Source organism: Notechis scutatus, chromosome 4 (assembly GCF_049901735.1).
Source record: "Notechis scutatus isolate UNSWTSFEM ecotype Mainland chromosome 4, rNotScu1.2, whole genome shotgun sequence".
Lineage (NCBI taxonomy): Eukaryota > Metazoa > Chordata > Lepidosauria > Squamata > Elapidae > Notechis > Notechis scutatus.
Genome location: NC_142012.1, coordinates 69,364,944 through 69,385,448, shown reverse-complemented (window position 1 = coordinate 69,385,448; position 20,505 = coordinate 69,364,944). Strand labels below are relative to the sequence as shown.

The 20,505-nt window shown below is 39.0% G+C and overlaps 1 protein-coding gene across 1 annotated transcript in view; it reads left to right on the top strand.

Annotated features, from left to right (window-relative positions):
* The first annotated feature begins 3,407 nt into the window (after window positions 1–3,407).
* LOC113417444 (uncharacterized) overlaps window positions 3,408–20,505 on the top strand; it is a 124,918-nt gene continuing 107,820 nt past the window's right edge. Inside the window, exons 1-6 of the mRNA XM_026675845.2 lie at window positions 3,408–3,856; window positions 5,624–5,724; window positions 10,115–10,184; window positions 11,661–11,791; window positions 12,935–13,020; window positions 15,592–15,691. Coding sequence (XP_026531630.1) covers window positions 3,688–3,856; window positions 5,624–5,724; window positions 10,115–10,184; window positions 11,661–11,791; window positions 12,935–13,020; window positions 15,592–15,691 — 657 coding nt within the window. The 5' untranslated portion in view covers window positions 3,408–3,687. The remainder of the gene's footprint in view (window positions 3,857–5,623; window positions 5,725–10,114; window positions 10,185–11,660; window positions 11,792–12,934; window positions 13,021–15,591; window positions 15,692–20,505) is intronic.

Sequence of the window (20,505 nt, the reverse complement as noted above, 5' to 3'; positions counted from 1 at the left end):
CAAGCTTGCATCCTGCCTCTTGAAAGTACACCCCAAAAGGACAGTGCCAGGAACCACTAAAGTAGTGGAGGAAGACCCCCTCCCCAGATAGAAAAAGAAACCATGAGGCATGAAAAAATTCAAACACAATACAAATAATTAAATCACAACAGTTTTAAATCTTTTTAGAACTAAAATACAAGACTTTTACTGGCTCATTGCTGACACCCCAGGCAAGCTCAAGTGTAAACACTTGAGATAAACCTAACTACAAAGAAAGCAATTAGTGCTAGAATGTAGCAAAAGAGCAAACACAGTAGCTGTTGCTTGCTAAACCAGAATAGACACAGGAACTAGCCAGATTTCTGAACCCTGCTTCTTTTCAGGAACAGAGATTAATATTTTTCCTTCCAAACAAAGCTGAATAAGGAAATTTATCCCATCAATAAACACAGGATTAAACCTCACCAAGCACAGAATTAAACTTCACCAAAAACCAGTTTTAGACAAAAACTGAGAAAGGGTATATAACAATCACGTTTGAATGTCAATCTTTCTAGCTAGCTTGCTGAATGTCACTCATCTTGGTTCCTTGTCATTAAAAGCTTCTTTCTGACAGCTCTGCTTCATTATTCAATTATTTCTTCAAAGTGTTGATCATTGCATCCCGGCTGGAAGAACTCCAACAGGAGAGTATTTCCTCCCAACAGCAGTATAAAAAGCAAAACAACCCTTCCCCTTTAAGAAAGTCAAGCCCCAGCAAAGTACCAGCAAAGAGGAAAAAAAACTCCAGAGCTCAGGCAACAGTAAGTCTGTGTGTACTGCCAAGAACCTTTAACTCAGGGGTCTTCAAATTTGAGAGTTTTAAGACTTGTGGACTTCAACTCCCAGAATTCCTCCTCCAGTCATGTTAGCTCAGGAATTTTGGAGTTGAAGTCCACAAGTCTTAAACTTGCCAAGTTTGAAGACCCTTTAACTGAAAGGCGGTTTCAGTAAGCAGGGCAATAAAGATTAGGTTAGAAACACCAAGAAACAACAAGAATGTTTCCTTCCTGCATTCCTTACAAGATTAGCCCTATAAAGTAGAAAAAAACAAAAGGAGTTTTTTTCCAACAACCGGTTCTCTGAACTGCTTAGAAAGTTAACTGGTTTTAGTGAATAGATATGAACCGGTTGAATCCCACCACTCGTCACCACACTATAAAAAAGATGCTGTGACTCTAGAAAAAGTGCAGAGAAGAACAACCAGGATGATTAGGGGACTGGAGACTAAAACATATGAAGAATGATTACAGGAACTGGCCATGGCTAGTCTAGTGAAGAGAAGGACCAGGGAAGACATGATAGCAGTGTTCCAGTATTTGAGAGGCTGCCACAGACAGGAAGGGGTCAAACTAATTTCCAAGGCGCCCAAAGGCCAGACAAGGAATAATGAATGGAAACCAATCAAGGAGAGATTCAACCTAGAAATGAGAACTATCAACCAATGGAACAGCTTGCCTTCAGAAGTTGTGGGAGTTTCCTCACTGGAGGGCTTTCAAGAAGAGATTGGACTGTCAGAAATGGTGTAGGGTCTCCTGCTTGGGTGGTGGTGGGGTTTGGAGTAGATGACCTACAAGGTCCCTTCCAACTCTGCTAATCTGTAAAGAATCTATTTAACCAACCTGATGCTAATAGCTCAAGAAAGGTTCTGCCCGTTTTCTTATTAAAATTTCCATTCTGGATATTTTCCATACATATTTTATTTAAAAACCCAATAAGCTGCATCCACCCGCTCTTGACACTAGATTTCTCCTCTCCCTGCCCTGGAAATGTTTTATCATTGACTTACCCTTTCTTGTCTATATGGATAACAAACATTCTTCCAGTTGAGGTCAATTTTGCACAACTTTGTAGGAATCCATTTTTTTTTAATTTTGCCTCAAATAAACACTTCTTTTTCTTTTGGGAAGTTTTTTCTTCATCTTCCCCGTGTAGCTCCTGGTCTCTTTGATGATCTCCCATCAGGTTGTATGAAAGAGACTAATTGCAGCATGATTCATATATAGAAAGCTTAAGTTCAATCTTCCCACTAGTAATATCTATTTTTAAAAGTTTATTGACAATTGTTCTACAAACTACAACTTCAAGATATGAAGATTAGTTTTATTCCCAAGTAAATTGCAGTCTGTTTTACTATTAAAGCTTTGCTCTATATACTACTGTAGGCTCAATATACTACTGTAGGCTTTCATGTCCAGTATCTGTTGGGAGTGTTGGACATCTGGGCTTAATGATAGTGGTCTAAACCAGGGACCACCAAACTCATAATTATAAATCCCACGGATCACTAATATGAATTTTGACTGACGGTGGCTGCAGGAAAAAAAGTCTGCAAGAAAATTCCCCACCCCATTTTCCTACCGATTGATCATTCTTTATTTGGGATCGCAGGATACCGTCTCCAGCTCCGTTCTCAGGGGGAGAGAGAGAGACTTTTGGCTTCATGCAAGGAAAGCAGCAGAAGTAGCAGAAGTCTTTCTTTCTCTCCCCCAAACTCTTCCAGAAATGAGTCTTTGTGAGACTTGTGCCGGCGCAGCCTCTTGGAGGATGCCTTGCAAGGTACCACTCATTTCTGGCAGAGTTTGGGGAAAAGACTTTTGCTGCTTTCCTTGCGTGCAGCCAAAAGCAGAAGTGGAAAGAAGCAGCCCGGTGGCCTCCCCCACCCCTCTGCCCTTTCCCCCTCCCCTCACTACATGTTGTTCACAATGCGACACAAGCCTTGTGTTCCCATGGGCCATGTAGGTGGCGCAGCCCTGTGTTCCTGGGCAGCCTGGATTAATTGCTTTGGGGGGTGACATTTCTGTGCAGACCACCAAAATTTTCTCACGGACCACCAGTGGCGACCACTGGTCTAAACATTAGATCTCCTGACAACTGTAGTTGGCAGGGACTGACTGGGTTCCAGTTGTGTTTCTGGCCATAAAAACAGGAGCCTAGACAATCCTGCTCATTGTTTGTATTCTGCATAGGGGACCATTTGCCTCTGAAGGTTTAGTTCTCTTTACATTTCCATGCTAAGAAAACTACCTCCAAGGATTTTAGTTGGATGCAATTTATAAGAATATACAGCAGCAGAAAGAATTCTGAGAAAACACGGCAGCCTGCTTGTTACCTAGAATTGTACGCTTTATACTTTTTAATAAAGGTGATATTAGCACTTTAGCATGGCAGCCATGCTTTCTTACGCTCAAAAGACATGTTTTCTTTTTAGCCATTTTTACATGCAAAAAAATAGTTTACTCTTGAAGGAAAAAAATGAAACATGTCTTTTCTCAAGCGTAAATCAATATTTTTTTATTGTTGCTTCGCGTAGACCAAATGTGTCGTTTGTTTTATGTACTCTATAGAAACACAAGCCCCTTTAACGGGGCGGAAACAGCCATTCTCTCAAATGCAGGGAATAGGATTCCGCGCAAACTCGGCGCCCGAGTTTTTAGGCAACATCTTCAATATACCTATTTCAACTTCTCGTCTATCAAGACAAGCAGGGGCCATTTCCGAAGTTCTGCGCAGAAAAAAAATAGTTAAATCGTCCAGCGGCAAAAAAAGATGAGGAGAGAATTTGTGTTGTGACTGACAGCGGCCGCAAGCGGGCCTTTCCCACAAAACTTCTTCCCTCAGAAAAGCCCGCCCAGGGCCGCCCGCGCCTGCTGAGGAGACGCCAACATGCACCGTCGCGCGTTCTTAGGATTTCGGGCCACCGCCGTCTCCTGGCTGTGGACGGGGAACAACTGTAGCTGCAGGCGCCGTTGTAGCAGCGAACCAGGCGCTCCTCAGCCGCGCTCGGTGCGGATCGGCTGCGCCTCAGGCTTCTGGGGAGACACGGCGGCAGCAGGTATTTCCGAGGAAGCCGCGCTAGGGGCAGGCTCCGCCGCAAAGCACAGGCCCTATTCTTTACGCCAGGGGTCTCCAACCTTGGCAAGTTTAAGCCTGGAGGACTTCAACTCCCAGAATTCCCCAGCCAGCTTTGCTGGCTGGGGAATTCTGGGAGTTGAAGTCCTCCAGGCTTAAACTTGCCAAAGTTGGAGACCCCTGCTTTACGCCAGTCGACAGGCAGCTCCTAGGGCGGCTTATAGGGCGAAATCTCCGCAAACTTAAAATCTGATTCGAAAAACCGGGGGACGGAAAACACTCTCCGCTCCACCGTCACGTTCCCATGACGGGAAGTTAACTCGCCAACAGTTCTCAATCTCAAATGAACTGACTGACGAATATACGCATGCGCCGTACGACTTTTTACCTTACGTCCCGTCGACGATTTGCCTTCTGACTTATGGCCCTTATTTGTATTTGTGCCCTTATTTGTATTTGTGCCCTTATCAATTTGCCCGACTTCACGGTGCTGCAAATATCCCAATGGGAGCCCGTCTGCATTCTGTACGTTGCGCCTTTTCACCACGGGCCTTCCGACAGATTCCCCTCTCCCAAAACAACTTCCCTTTACTTCATTATGCCGCTCCTGAGCATTGGAGTCTTGAACTGGACAAGTCAAAACACAAATCTTCCCATGGCCCGGAACTTTCAAGATAACTTTTTTTTTCACATGCATGATCTGAAAATAAACTGGAGTACCTGATCACTGTCATTTTTTTGGAGCAGTTTGGGAGAGTTGTTGAAAGATTAATCATTTGCCTTATACTATATATTTTTAAGCCTCTGAAAGAGTGAATGTTTGACATTTAACAAGATGATCTTCAGAGAGTAAAAAAAAAATTTGAACCCAGGAGGGATGATGGCTAAGAATGAATGAAAAACAAAGCTGAGAGCTCCTTTATCCCCATTATACAACATTCTGTGAATTTAGGAAACAGAGTAGGAAAGGACAGTTATGTTGGAAGGGGATGTACAGCAAGCAAGTCAAAGGACATGCACAACCTAATGTTATAAGAATGAAGGCAAAGTTCATAAAGAGTAATTTCTCAGGTTAGCATGGACAAAATATAACTGAAAATATATTTTCATAGGCACTTGGCAACTTTTAAGATGTGTGGACTTCAACAATCAGAAAGGGAATTCTGGGAGTTGAAGTCCAAACGTCTTAAAGTTGCCAAAGTTTGAAAAACATGACTTCAAACAGTGGGGCTTTTACCCAAAGAAGTGGATTGGATTATAGCTAAAAGCACATTTGATAGGTAAGGTGAAATTCCATCTGGTTTACTAATAAAGTAAATTTGAGACAAAACTAGTACCCTGTATCTTAATGAAAAGCTTCATGGATATTTGAGAAATATGTTATCACTACATAAGCCTTGAATTAAAAGCCAGGGTTTATAAAACCAAATCAAGAATTCTTGAGATTTGGCATTGAGCTTTAAAAAATTAATCCTCTCATATGGGAAGGAGTATATGTACATTTATCTTGTTTCTTGAATTACATTTTTATAATTCTATATAACACAAAGAGGAGCAACTTTTGGAATTTATTGTGAATTAAATTTATTAAGGATAGTAGTAATTATTTTTCATTATGTTGTTTAAGGGTAAATATTTGTCCATATTAAAGTCAGTTTTCAGCACAGTGTTAATATTGTTTGCTTAATGAAAGGCCGCATCTTGAATTGTTTCTGTTTGTAATCTTTTTCTCTTGATTTTCTTTTATCAGTTCCTCAAATGCTCTACAGGGGAAAGCTGGATTTCCTGGTTTTTGATTACCTTTCTGAAATTACAATGTCTTTACTAGCTAGGGCCAAAGCCAAATCTCCAGTAAGTAATTTTTTGCAATTTTTGGAAAATAAAACCTAGAAAAGAATATACCTATGAACTATTAAAGCTGTAAGTTTTGTGTAACATAACTTTTAACTGATCTACTTTGTTTAGAATTTTTGAAATGCTAGAACAGTAAAATTTGAAAGAAACAGATCACTGTAAACTTAATTACTTCAATCTAAAATGTACTTTCTCTGCAGCTCTACTTGCATTATGGTTATATTAATAACTTTAGATCTTGCATTTCTTAAGGACTTGCTTATTTTTTTTCTACAGCTGAACAATTCAGCAATATTTCTTTTTTTTTTTTTAAAACAAGTTTTATTAATTTTTAAAACACACAAATTATCATTATTCATTACATTCATTACCATTCATTACCTTTTTTCATTGTAAATTTAACAAGTCAGATAAATTATGATTCTGTTTTAAACCATTTCCATATAACATACCAAAACCTCTTATTCAATTTCTCTTTACTTCTCTTTACTCTTACTCAATATCATTATTATTATTTCATCTGTTTCTTTCTGACTTAGTTACCATTATTCTCATTCTATATTTCTACAAGTTTTTACTAATTCTCCCCCAAAAAGACATATACACACAACACACAAAACATAAAAAAATCTTTTTGAAAGTAACTTGGACCCAGGTGTCTCTCTCTTCATGGACTTCAATTATATTCATGCTCATCTTACATATCATTACTTATTTTATTTACCATTCTAAACCTTCTATATTAACTTCTCCACATATTTCACACTTCTTAATTCTATCTTAATTAATCATCTTAGTTTGAATCATTATATTTGTATCTTTTGTCCATTTTTTATCATCCCTTTGTCTCATTCCTTATAAAAAAGAAGAAAATAAGTTTCTCCTGAAATCATTAATCAGAGTATGATGCCTTTCTATCTCCCCTAAGTTAATCAAATTAATCTTTAAAATAATATCCAATACCCAATCCGATTTTGCTTGGTACATTCTATCTAACTAATACATCCAACATAATTAAGTACATAATTAGACAATAAATCCAAGTGTTAAAAAAGATACTATAATAAAAATTTTATAATAACATCAATACCATAATCTTATTAAACTCTTTAATTAAAACAGTATTCTAAACCTCCCTATTATTAAATTTTAAAGCCAATCATTTTTAAACATTTTAACATTTTAATCTCTTATCAACTCTTAAACCATTACAATACTACCATCTCATCTTATGTACCTTAAAATCTTTTTTTTTTTAAAATTATACTTTATCCATTATCCATAAAAATTCCTTTTTTCATTTAATTTCAAAACATTGTAGCTTTTCTCCACCTTTTCCCTTTCTTTCTTCTCCCAACAAACCTTTCTACCCCCTTCTTCTAGCCTCTGCCTTACCGGCTTCCCTTCTCTGTCGTATTCCTTTTCCTTTTGTTTACTATCATCATATTGGTTTTGCACCTTATTTTTCCCTTTCTTAAATGTTTTTTAGATCTTAAGTCCTTAAGTCCTTTAATTTTCTTCTTTTCTCTTCTTTTCTTTTCTTTCTCTCTTCCTTCTTTCTTGATCAAATTCTGAGATTCATTAAAAATGGCTCCTTCCTTTCTTTCTTGTTCCTCTGCTGTCTTCATCTGTTGTAATGTTTGTTGATAATTAATAAGCGCCATTTCTAAAAAAAAGGAAAGCTTCTTCCACACCATCTTTACCATTTTTTTTGCTTGTTCATATTCTTTTCTTAGTTCCTCAACAGAAAGAGCCATTATAAATCTTTTCTTTTCTTTTCCCCTTCTTTCTTCTTACAACAACCAGAATATTCAAAATAAAATAAAAAAATAAAATAAAACAGTCCCAAAGTTATCAGTCAGTCCAAACCAAGGCAGAGTTCTCACTTTCTCCTTCTGGGGTAATATCAATCAAAGAGAAAGAAAGTCCAAATCTGTTTAAAATCTTATTGCAATATATTCTAGTCTTCAAATCCTTAAGGCATCTGCTCCAACAAAGTCTTAGCATACAAATATTTTCTTTTTAACCTCCTCTCTCTTCCCACTCATCGCAAAACCAATTTTCACCTAAAAAAATAGGTTTCTTAATATCCAGTTATTTATTCCGTAGGAAAAGAGGAAAGCTATCCTTTCAGCACCTTCAAACAGCCGCTTTTTCCTCTTCTGGCAGGTATTATTCAGAAAGTCATACTTTTCAGGAATTTTATTAAATATGTCTTAGAGTCCTAGGAGCCAAGAAAAACTTTCTCCTCTCAAGCACTTTCTCCACTTCCTCCTGCGCATTCTTACCCGGCTGCCAGCTTCTTTGTGGCGGCCATTACAGACCGCCGCTGCACCGTCCTGGGAAAAGGGGTTCTGCCGGCCGGGAGGGGTCTGCAACACCCCCAAACCCCTCTCCGGATCCCCTACCTTCAGCTGCCCCTGCAGGGCAGCCTAGCTCATGCCCGTCTGGGTCGGAGCCCCAAGCGACTAGCGCGGCAGGGATCGCGAGAGTCGCAAATCCCTGCCGCTCGCGAAGCCGACAAACCGGAAGTCCAACAATTCAGAAATATTTCTTGTAGAGTCAAACTGCAAAAATCTATGCCAAGAGGAAAATTTGCTTAAGAAAGAGTAAGATTGAATTCTAACATAATCAGAGACACTTAAATAATTTCAAGGGAATTATTCTAAAGTATTTTTATTACAGAGAACATGTCGGAAACCAGATCTTCAATTAATTTTACTGTTCAGAAACAATTAACTAGCAAAATTTCTAGTCAGAAGTGCCAGCCATAAAAATGTTCTGAGTTTGGGGGGGGAAAAATTGGAGCTGAATTGTAGTGTCCATTGCAAAAAGAAAATATCTAGAAATAGAACAAGATCTTTGCTGATGATTTGGTACATGATCTTCCTACTTTAATTTCAGCTGTTTCCCTACCAATGACTTGCAGCACTTATTGGAATCATCCAGTTCTTACAACATAGCAGGCTTTTTACATTGTCAAGCAATGATGGGTAACATTGTAAAAAGCAATAGGTCACTAAACGGAAAAGTACTCCCCTAAATAATGTGGGAAGATTGCATTGATACTTTAGAATGAGAGTTATCAATCTAGAATAGTGATTTTTAAATGGCTCCAGGCATGCATATGTCTATAAAAATCAATACACAACAATTTAATGGATTTTCTGACTTTGAAAAATGGATTTTGCTATAGGAATGGACTTAAGTTTGCAAAATAAGCAATTCTTTTATTCCATACTGCTTTCTTATGCCTGCCCTATAAGTCCCTCAACCAAGGATGTTTGAGATGGACTGCTTGTAAGGAAGGTGAATTTGTTCTGCAGGCAGATGTATTATTTATAGTGTGATTTTATAAAATCTGCAGGACATTAGTATTGTTAAGGTTTAATTACACTTGTCAGTTAAAGAACAATCTTGTGTGAAATACAGTACGGCTTTTCTTTTTCTTTTTAATTGGATTTTGTTTTGGAGAAAAATTGAAACTTTATACAGGTGATCCCCAGGTTACTAGCATTCCCTTAGTGAATGTTTGAAGTTATGCAAAAAGCGTCTCCTAATGTTTGTGAAGAAGGCCCGAAACTATGAATCTTGCAGCACCACTGCAGTTGTTTACCCTTACGAACAACTGCAGAGGCTCTGCAACATTCATTTGGCATGTGGCTGGCCAAAATGGAGCTTCTGTTTGGGTGTCCAAAGGCCTCACCTGGCACATTGCCGACTGAATATGGAACTTGTGAAGGGACGATCCGCCCCTCCGAAGCGCCATTCAGCCCTCCATGGGCCTCCCTTATCCTGTTGCAGGCCAAAATGGAGCTTCTGAGGGGAGGATATACCCCTCAGTAGCCCATTCTGGAGTCCAGAGGCATTGTCTGGGCTGTTGCCAGCTGAAATGGACTTCTGAGGGGAGGATCCGCCCCTCAGAAGCCCTATTTGGCCCACTGTGGGCCTCCCCCGGGCCGTTGTTGGCCAAAACGGAGCTTCCAGGGGCCGAATCTGGTGCTCCAATGCTCTGTTCGGCCCTCTGTGGGCCTTCTCTGGCCTGTTGCAAGCTGAAATGGAGCTTCTGGTGGCTCAGCCCCAGCCCCTGGAATCTCCATTTCGGCTTGCAGTAGGCTGTGGGGAGGCCCACGGAGAGCTGAACAGAGCATTGGAGGGCTGGATCTCGCTCCCAGAGGCTCTATTTTGGCCTGCAACCAGCCAGGAGAGGTATAAGATCCACTCCCACGAATCCTTGAGTTACAAATGGAATGGGCAGGCTCCATTACATTTGTAAGTCCAGGACTACCTGTAGTTGGTTCAACTAAGGAGGGTTTTATGGCACTGAAATGAACAACATAAAATAATATGTTATCTGGTAAAATGCTTATTTGGTGTTTTTTTTTAGGATTTGGGATACGTTCCTGATTTTGTATCAATTGCAATGGCTCCTTATATAAAGGACATTTGCAGGAAAGGTATGTTGGGCATATGTTTGTATTTTAAGCAGAAGTCATAATTTTATATTGATGTTTATAATCATGTTTATATTAACTAAGAAGTCACAATTATTCTTTCTTCCAATTTACAGTTCTGAAATATTAAATTTAATTATTTGGAGTCTTGGTTCATTGTCTGTTCAGTTACAGCTGTTGCCTTTCATTGCTTCTTCAAATGTCAGGTCACAAACAATCCTTGGTTTTTTGATCACTTAGTCTGCAGGTTCAAGCTGGTCCAGAATTTCTGCCAAGATGTTTAAGACAGTCAGAACCAAAATCTGGCACCAGACCTATATGAATCTCATTTCGTCTCCCCTCTCCATATGTCAGGGGGCCAGCCGCCAAGTGATGTCCTTTTTCATTTCTTCATATCAGTCTGCCCACCCACCAGTCTTCTATTAGGTTCTTTGCTTTGGGTATTCAAGCCACCATCTCACCTCTCCATCCCCTCCCTTTTCCTTCTGCTCCATAACCACCATTACCCAATCAAAGCACATCCAAGCTTGTCACAAGCAACCCCTCCATCTTTGCAGCAATTTATTTTTCTTACCTCCTATTATATATATAAAACAGCATGTCCAAGCTGCTGATCCACATCTCATTTTTCTAACAGCTTTTTTTTCATACCTTCCTGTTACCATGTTACCGATAGTTGGCATATCCAAGACATTTCTTTATTCTTCCATTGCCCCACTTCCTCCTGATGTCATCACTGATTATTTTTTCCATTCCAAGCTAATTTTTTTTTTGGAATGCCTTTTGTGGAACCAAGTCTGACTGAAACACACATATCTCAAATTCATACTTCTCAAAACTAGCTGTTCCATACACAGGATAGTTCATATGGAATATTTTACACTCCACGATGTGCCTGGTTGCTACCTTCTTTTTTCATAAAGCAGCCTAATCGATTTTCTGACTTGTTAATTCAGAATTTTCCAATTCAAATACAAGAAATGAAATCTAATTTTATATATTGGAATCTGTGGGTCAAATGCAATTTCTGATGGGAAGAAGATGGCAGCATGACAAAGGCTCTCAGTCCTTACAATTATTTCTAAAATTCTCTTTCAGTTTATAAATAAAAAATCTGAGGGCAATCATAAGATATTTGTTACTTTTTAGTCTAAATAGAATAAGCTATTACAATAATTTATAGTAATTTGGTAGGTAATTACATATATAAGAGTCTGAGCAACTTAATGAGAAATCAAATGATAGTAAGCCTTGGTTTTAATAGATCTAGGTTTAACTGACTGCATGTTATAGATAAAATATGCTGAATACAAAGACGTTATCTGGTGAATCAGGTCTCTTCAGAAGGGCCATTCATTGTTAACAGGAAATAAGCATTTGGTTTTAACAGGTATCTGTTCTCACTAGTCCCTTAAATTAGGGTTTGCGTGTATGTCTTAGCTATATGCCAACTGTTTGAAGCTTTTTAATCTTCTTTAGGTGTTCGTGTTATTAGTAATGCTGGTGGTATGAATCCACTTGGGTGTGCTGCTGCTCTTCACCAAGTTGCCAGAAATGCTAATGTTGACTTGAAGATAGCTGTTATTACTGGTGATGATTTGATGGGAGAGGTATTTCAATATTTTATAAAATGCTAATTGTTTACAACTGGTAATTTTACTAAGTTTGGTACAATAAAAAAAGTTTTGATTGCTATATGACCCTGAATCCTGATCAAAGTCATGGTATTTTCATTAAACTCTTATTTCCCAACTTGATACCAGGTACCACAGTCACTGAAATTCCCTAATACCATGTATCATATGGTGTGAGTGTATGTTTGTATATGTGTGTACCAGTAGTGCACAAACTTAATAGACAGTATAGTCCTAAATCTGTTTATTTTTTTAATAGATCTATCATTAAAAGGGGATTATACTTGATAAAGTACCATAAAATCTTCTGCGTATGTACTTAAATGAAGCTTATTAGTAAGACTGTATATCCCTGCAACTTAGCTTTTTCTTACAATGAACTTCATTCAATTGTGGACTCAAGAAATGGAAGCATCTTTGATAGTTCAGAGCCTATAGCCAAAATCCTTGATGCCTATAGGTGAAATCTTCTCTGTTCTTCAACCACCTTTCCAAATCTGCAACACCATTATGCTATTTTGTGTCTAACTTATCATTCACCACTTTGTTAAAAAGAATATAAGTTACAGGTTTGAAGTGGTTCATTGCAAACAATCTCACATGACTCTATTTAATTTCAACAATTTATCTGGATATAAATTGTATATGTGCTGCAGATGAATTGACGGATTTATCAATAGCAACAACTCTGCAAGCAAAATCAAAAGAGTAGGTTTGTTTTCAGCTACTCAGTTGCCTAAATATGGGGTTAAATTCAGATAAATACAGTAGATAGCTCAATAACTCTTTCTATATTTTAACCTGTGGTTTGCTACCATGGTTGAAAAAGATTACTCAGTTTACAGGTTAGCAGCACTTCAAACTTCATGGCAAACAGGCAAGTGTTTTTTAAAATATGTGATAAATAATTGCAAAGAAACAAACTTAACATGTAGTTTCTGTAGTTTGTTAAATATTGAATGCTTTTCTAAAAATATGAAATGTTGATTAGTGTTTTGTGACTGAGGAAGTTTTGTTTTTATTAATGTAAATGTTTACATAACATGTACTATGCTGTTTATATCTGGGCATTATAAAATTATATTTTCATAGCATAGGTTACTTTTTATTATTTTACAGTTAAACAATATAAGAAACACCATCATAAAAGAGGAGAATGGGAAACTATTTCCAGAAAATGTTCAGAGCATGAATGCGTATTTAGGGTAAGATATTTATATATTTATTTTCTAAAATGTTATCTCAAGGAGTAGAGTAGAGTTGGAAGGGACCTTGGAAGTCTTCTAGTCAGGGATGGGATCCGATCGATATAACTGCCGGTTCTGTGGCTCTGCATCGCGCGCGCATGCGCGAGTCACGCGAGAGCAATTTACGACCTGCTGAGTTTCCCGGACAGCTGAACAGCACTGCGTGCAAGTGCGCAGCGGTTGGAAAAGCCCTTTTTTCCTGCTTTTTCAACCACAGCTGTGTCGCGCAAAGCAGCTGCGGTTGAAAACGCAGGAAATAAAGGTCAGGTAAGAGCCCGGCGGGCGGGTGGGCCAAAGCAGCAGCAGACATAGAACTGGTTCTGTGTATGCTCTCTGTTTGCTACTTTTCAGAGCAACCGGTTCTACAGAAGTGGACAGAACCGGTAGAATCCCACCCCTGCTTCTAGTCCAGCCCCTGCTCAAGCAGGAGATCCAATACAATTTCAGACAAGTGACTGAACAGTCTCTTCTTGAAAAACCTCCAGTGATGAAGCACCCACAATATCTGAAGGGAAACTGTTCCAGTAGTTAATTGTCCTCACTGTTAGAAAGCTTCTCCTTAATTGCAGGTTGCTTCTCTCCTTCATTAGTTTCCATTCACTGTTTCTTGTCTTGCTCTCTGGTTCTTTGGAAAATAAATTGACCCTCTCCTCTTTGTGGCAGTGTCTCAAATACCGGAAGACTGCTATCATGTCCCCCCAAGTCCTTCTTTTTCTCTAGATTAGCCAAGCCCAAATCCTGCAACTCTTCTTCATATGTTTTAGTCTCCAGGCCTTTAATCATCTTAGTTGCTCTTTGCCCTTTTTTTTAAAGTCTCAACATCTTTTCTGTAACATGGGGACCAAAACTGGATATAATATTCCAGGGGGTCTTACTAAGGCTTTGTAAAGTGGAAGTAATACTTCATGTGATTTTGATTCTATGTGTAAGGTCCTGCCTCTTCAATCCTCTCAAGAAAGCATTTCAAAAGGAAACTTTTAATGAATGGTAGTGATAGCAAGAGGTCTAGGCAGGAATTAAATTCCCCACTTAAACACAGTGAATTAAATCAGTGCAGACAGAGCCCCTCCCGAAGTCCAATACATCGTCAAGCCAATTCTGAAACATAAAGATATTATGAGAAACCCAGGCTGAGAAGATGATAAATGCCGGTCTCCAAGGCAATGTTGCTGCTCTTCTCCAGAGACGAGATAAGGCACCTGGCTTGAGGCAAATTCTTTCTCCCTCCCAAGGCCCCAAAAGTTACAGCAAAGCAATGCAGGAAATAGAAACAGAAACTTCATGAAAAGATCCCTCCAAGCCTCCTCCCTCCCACGAGAATGCAGGTGTCCCTATAGAAATATATGGGACCTGAGGCTATGCCTCTGCTTATAAAACCAAGGATTGTATTAAGTCTTTTGGCTGCTGCGGCACATTTCTTGGATCCCTGCAAACTACTGACTCATATTTAAGTGATCATCCACTAGGACTCCAAGGTCCCTCTCACAGTTACTGTTTTTGAGCCAGGTTTTGCCTAAACTGTACTTGTATCTTTAGTTTTTCCTGCCCAGGTGTAAAACCTTGCTTTTCTCCACATTACATTTCATGTTAAAGGATAGGGCCCGTTGTTCAAATCTGTCAAGATCTTTTTGGATCTTGAGCTTGTCTTCAGGAGTTTAGTGTCATCTGAAAATTTGATGAGTTCTCCTTCTGTTCCTTCATTTAAGTTATTTATGAAGATATTAAAGAGTACTGGGCCTAAGATAGAACCTTGTGGTATCCCACCGCTACTCTCTCAATGTAGATATAGTACTCTTAAAGACGACTTGTTCAGTACAATTTGTCAGCCAGTTGAAGTATTTTTATTTTATTTTTGGAAGATAGAATCTGTCAGGCTATCTAAGATTTTAATGAGTAATATAGCCATCTGAACTGGTCTCTCCACACGTCATCCTTAGTGAAGCGTACAAACCAGAATCTGCATTTCCTACATCAGATGAGGAGAGTACATCTTTCTCCTTCTATCCTGACCATTTTTTACAGACGCACGATTGAGAGCATTTGGAACGGAACTGCATTACTGTTTGGTTTGGTGGTAGCAGTGCCTCAAATAGAAGGTCCATACAGAGAGTGGTAAAGACAGCTGAGAAGATTATAGGAAACTTACTTCCCGTTATTCAGGATACTGCTTATAAGCACTATGTGCTTAGAGCTTGAAGCATTGTTAGAGACCCCACATACCCATTTTATGGTCTGCTTCTGCTGCTCCCCTCTGGGAGGAGGTTTCAAAGTATTTCTAGCAGAACTATCAGATTCTGTAACAGCTTTGTTCCCTACGCGATCCATCTGGTAAACTCGCAAGATTCAATTTTCTCACCATGTACACGTATACATCCAGACTAGACTGTGTCATGTTTATTTAGTGTATATTGGAGGTGGTGACCCTTGGAGAGCTGTATGCAACGAAATTTCATTTTAATGTATGCCGATTAGTGTACATTTAAACTGACAAAAAAGTTTTCTAAGCCTAAGTCTAAATTGTTTCTTCAGCGCAACACCAATCAGCAGAGCTCTTGATCAAGGAGCAGATATTGTGGTGATTGGAAGATGTGTTGATAGCAGCCTTGTGTTGGGACCACTCATTCATTCTGTAAGTGTGAATCAATATTTTTAAAATAATTTTTTTTCCTACAAGCCATTTTACCAGACAAAATACTGGTAGTCCTTGACTTAAGACCACAATTGAGCCCAGAATTTATGTTGCTAAGTGAGAAATTTGTTAAGTGAGTTTTGCCCATTTTTGCCACATTTCTTAAGTGAATCACTTAAGTAACATGATTGTTAAGTGAATTTGGCTTCCCCATTGACTTTGCTTGTCAGAAGGTCACAAAAGATGATCACATGGTCCCAGGACAGCGCAACCATCATAAATATGAACCAGTTGTCAACCAGTTGTACCAGTGAATGTAAATCACATGACCACGGGGGAAGCTGCAATGGTCATAAGTGTGGAAAATGCTCGTAAGACACTTTTTTCAATACCTCTGTAACTTTAAATGGTCATTAAATTAACTGTTGTAAGTTGAAAACTACCTGTATTAGCCATCTTTATGGATTTTTATACAGTACAATTTCAACTGTTGTTTTCTACATCTGTTGAAACCAGTGTGTTTTCATTGTAATGCAGCATTTGTTCTTCCTAGTATAATATGACTTGACTTGTCTTTGCCTTTAGAAAAATCACATGTCTTCTTTCATACAGCCACCAGTTATCCCAACCATAAGAATCCACAATAATTCCTGCAACACAGCTAACACATACATTACATAGGAAGTAAATTTCCCTTCCCTTCTTCCAGCTCAAACTTATCCTTCCTCCCAACCTAAGCCCCATGTACATATCGATATATTTATTTCTGTTCCACCCTATAACCTTCTGGCAATAAACACCGTCTGTTGCTAATTCTTGTCATAAGGAAGAAATAATGTTCTCCTCTTAATGTGATTTCCTTTTCTTAGTTCAGTTTCTTCCCAATGCAAGTTTTAAAAGATTTAAGGGCCAGGCATTTTTATGGGATATTTGCTTGGACAGATGCTGTATTGGTAGTTTGACAATTGAGCCCCAAATTTCCATTGTTGAGCAGGATAGTTGTTGAGTGAGTTTTTACAATCTTTCTCGTTGTTAAGTGAATCATAGTAATATGGTTAAGTGAATCTGGATTTCCCATTGGTTTTGCTTGTCAGAATGCCACAAATATGATCAAATTCAGATGCCTGGCAACTGGCTCAATATTTACGATGGTTACAGTCATATATATAAGCCAGTTGCCAAGCATCTGAATTTTGATAATGTGACCATGGGGATGCTGGAATGGTCATAAATGTGAAAAACAGTTATAAGACCCTTTTTTTCAGCGCTGTTGTAACTTTGAACAGTCACTAAACAAACTGTTGTAAGTTGAAGACTACCTCTGCCCATATTATTTGTTAATTGCAGAACTAGAACTTGCTACTCACATTTCAAGTGAGAAATTTCATAATGTCCATCTTTCCTATATTTAAAAGAGAAATAAACCAAACCAAACACAACTAAAGTCCCATGTATGGCAATATTTGCATATATATAGGTTAGGTTTCTGTAATATCTTTACTCTAAATTAAATATACATCTGTTAAGAAATAGTTATGCATATGATAAACTGAAATTCGATTAATTTAGATTTCTTACACAGATGCAACTATTAATTGAAATTCTGAAATAACAACTTTTAAATTTGTGGTTGTGACAATTTTCTTCTCTTTTACAAAAAATATGGTATGCACTGTTCTTTTTCTAAGAAAAACCAATTAATTTCAAAGAGAGATTTTTAATGCTGTTTTTCATTCTATATTTTAAACATATGTGCTGCTTTTCAAAATAATACAGCATCAACTTTTCTTTCATCTGAATTTCTTTAACTACAACTTGCAAACAATTCAGTCCACCACAAGATGGCAGAAATGGTCAACTTATGAAGAAACAACCAAAACATGTTTAAATTAAGGGGGTTCTTTTTGACTTAGAAACCACAAGTGCTTAATATTAACAAGTTAGGTTTGAAAAGTTTTGCACTGGATCCTGTTTTAAAGATATTTGGAAGTCGGATGGATGGATGGATGGATGGATGGATGGACGGATGGTGTCAGCTCTGACTAGTTCAGCTTGGGACCTCACAGGCATCCTGCCATCAAAAGCAGAAGGGGGAAAGGATGAAAGGGAAATAACGCTTTGTGTGTATGTGATAGAAAACAGCAAGGGGGGAAATGACAGGTGGTATGGACCAGGGCAGCTGGATCCTGTTTGTACCAGCATCCTATCGCCAGGTATCCTAAGAAATATGTGGATTAACTCCCAACAGCTCAGAGTTCTCAAAACATCTTGGCAGGCTCTGATTGGCTGGAAGTGGACTGGTCACAGGGGGAGGGATGGGCTGGGGGAAAACATGCACCTTATTTTTGTTATCTAGCAAGCGCCACAAATTTCAGAGCTGGTTTGATTTTACTGCAACCAACATCCTTAGTAAAAGTACCCTTTGTTTTAACCAAATGGAGTCGAAGGCTTTTCTTTCCTAAGGAATCAGATTGAGGCAGGTTTGACATTAAGCCAGCTCTGCAGTTGTGGTCAACCTAGAAAGGAAACCACTTCCACCATGAGGACCATGCAAACAATGTTGGTTCAAAGAGCGACTAGGAAGAGATTTTGGCTTGGGGGAAGCACCCTCAAAACCCTGTCCTGGAGGGCTGGATCTATCTGAATGGCTTGTACAGGAGAGGGAGAGGACAACTCACTAAGATGTGGAACAATGGGAAGAGAAACCCATGGGAGTGTCATTTATTTACCCATGGGGAATGTGGGGGCCACTGGCGAGAGACCCAAGTGGATCTGGAGGAATTGGAGGTAGAATCAAGCGCAAGCTAGCCAGAACGAGAGGACTGGATGTTGGAGCAAACCATAAAGTTCCTGAGGAGCTTTTGGTAGTCTCAAAGCTCAAGAAGCCCTAGCCTGGGTGGCACATCCAGTTGACCAGCCAACTCCAGCCACAGCAAGTGAGAGGGAAACTACCTCTGCCACCGCAATGGCAGAAACAGCAAGCTCCTAAGTAATCACAGCCCCCCCACCAGCATCTGGTCCCACAGCCCAGCCTCATCCGCTTATTATTATCACCAATCTCTTTATGCTGCGTCACCTGTAAAGTCATGGAATCAATTATTAACCAATCCATTATCCTCCACTTAGAGGCAAACAACCTACTCTCTAATAAACAATTTGGTTTCAGAAAAAAACTATCCTATAATCTACAACTTTTACACTGCAAAAACATGGACTACACAGCTCGATCAGAGCAAAGCAATAGACGCAATCTACATAGACTTATGTAAAGCCTTTGATTCAGTGGTGCACGATAAACTACTACTAAAATCTTATGGTATCTCTGGACATCTACATAACTGGATAGAAGCATTCCTGTAAAACAGACAACAAATGGTCAAAATTGGGAGTGTCCTATCAAATTCTGTACCTGTCAATAGTGGTGTCCCCCAAGGCAGTGTTCGAGGACCAACTCTCTTCATACTCTACATAAATTACCTCTGTGATCACATTAAGAGCAACTGCGTTCTCTTTGCTGACAATGTAAAGCTATTCAACACCAGAGACAATACTGCTACCCTTCAAAAAGACCTCGACTATGTATCAGAATGGTCAAACAAATGGCAACTTCAAATCTCAACAAATAAATGCTCTGTCTTACATATTGGCAAAAAAAGTCAGAAAATAAAATACAAGCTGAATAGTCAAGACCTTGTTGATGATCCAAGCTCTGTAAAGGACCTTGGAATACTCATCTCTAATGATCTAAGTGCTAGAGCCCAGTGTAACTACACAGCCAAAAAGGCATTAAGAGTTGTTAACCTAATCCTACGTAGCTTTTTCTCTGGTAATATCACACTACTAACTAGAGCATACAAAACATTTGCTAGACCAATACTCGAATACAGCTCATCAGTCTAGAACCCACATTACGTATCTGATATCAGCACAGTTGAGAAAGTCCAGAAATATTTCACAAGAAGAGTTCTCCACTCCTCTACTCGTAGTAGAATACCTTATGCCACCAGACTTGAAATTCTAGACCTAAAAAACTAGAAGTACGCCACCTTCAGTCTGATCTAAGTATAGTATATAAAATCATACATTGCAATGTCCTACCTGTCAATGAATACTTCAGCTTCAACCTTAAAAACACAAGAGCACACAATAGATACAAACTCAAGGTTAACCGCACCAAACTTGATTGCAGGAAATACGACTTCAGCAACAGAGTGGTCAATGTCTTGAATACTCTACCTGACTCTGTGGTTTCTTCCCCAAACCCCAAAAACTTTAACCTTAGACTGTCTACTATTGATCTCACCCCTTTCCAAAGAGGTCTGTAGGGGGCGTGCATAAGCGCATCAACGTCCCTACCGTCCCTGTCCTATTGTTTCTTTTATTTTTCTTATATGTACCCATTTCATGTATTCATAACTATGTATATACTTATACCTATTATCTTGTAAGTGATTGACAAATCAAATCAAATCAAATAAATAAATAAATAAATAAAATAAAATAAAACAGCACCAGCAAAGCAGAGAGGACGCAAGGCACCAGACCCTCAAAGCAGAAGTCACATAAAGATCATCATCCAATGACACAGGAGGGGTGGCTGTGTATACCCAGAGTTTCATGACTTGACCTGCTGACTGACTAACTGGCCAGAAGACATCATGATTGGATGCTTCCAAGATGGGCTAAGTGACAAGGTCTACAACACCTGCATTTCCAGAGGCACACCCCCCCACACACACATCCCCTTCATGGCTGGTATGTCCTAGTAGAGGAAGTGGAAATTGACCTGGCTTGATCCAAATACTAGCCAAGCC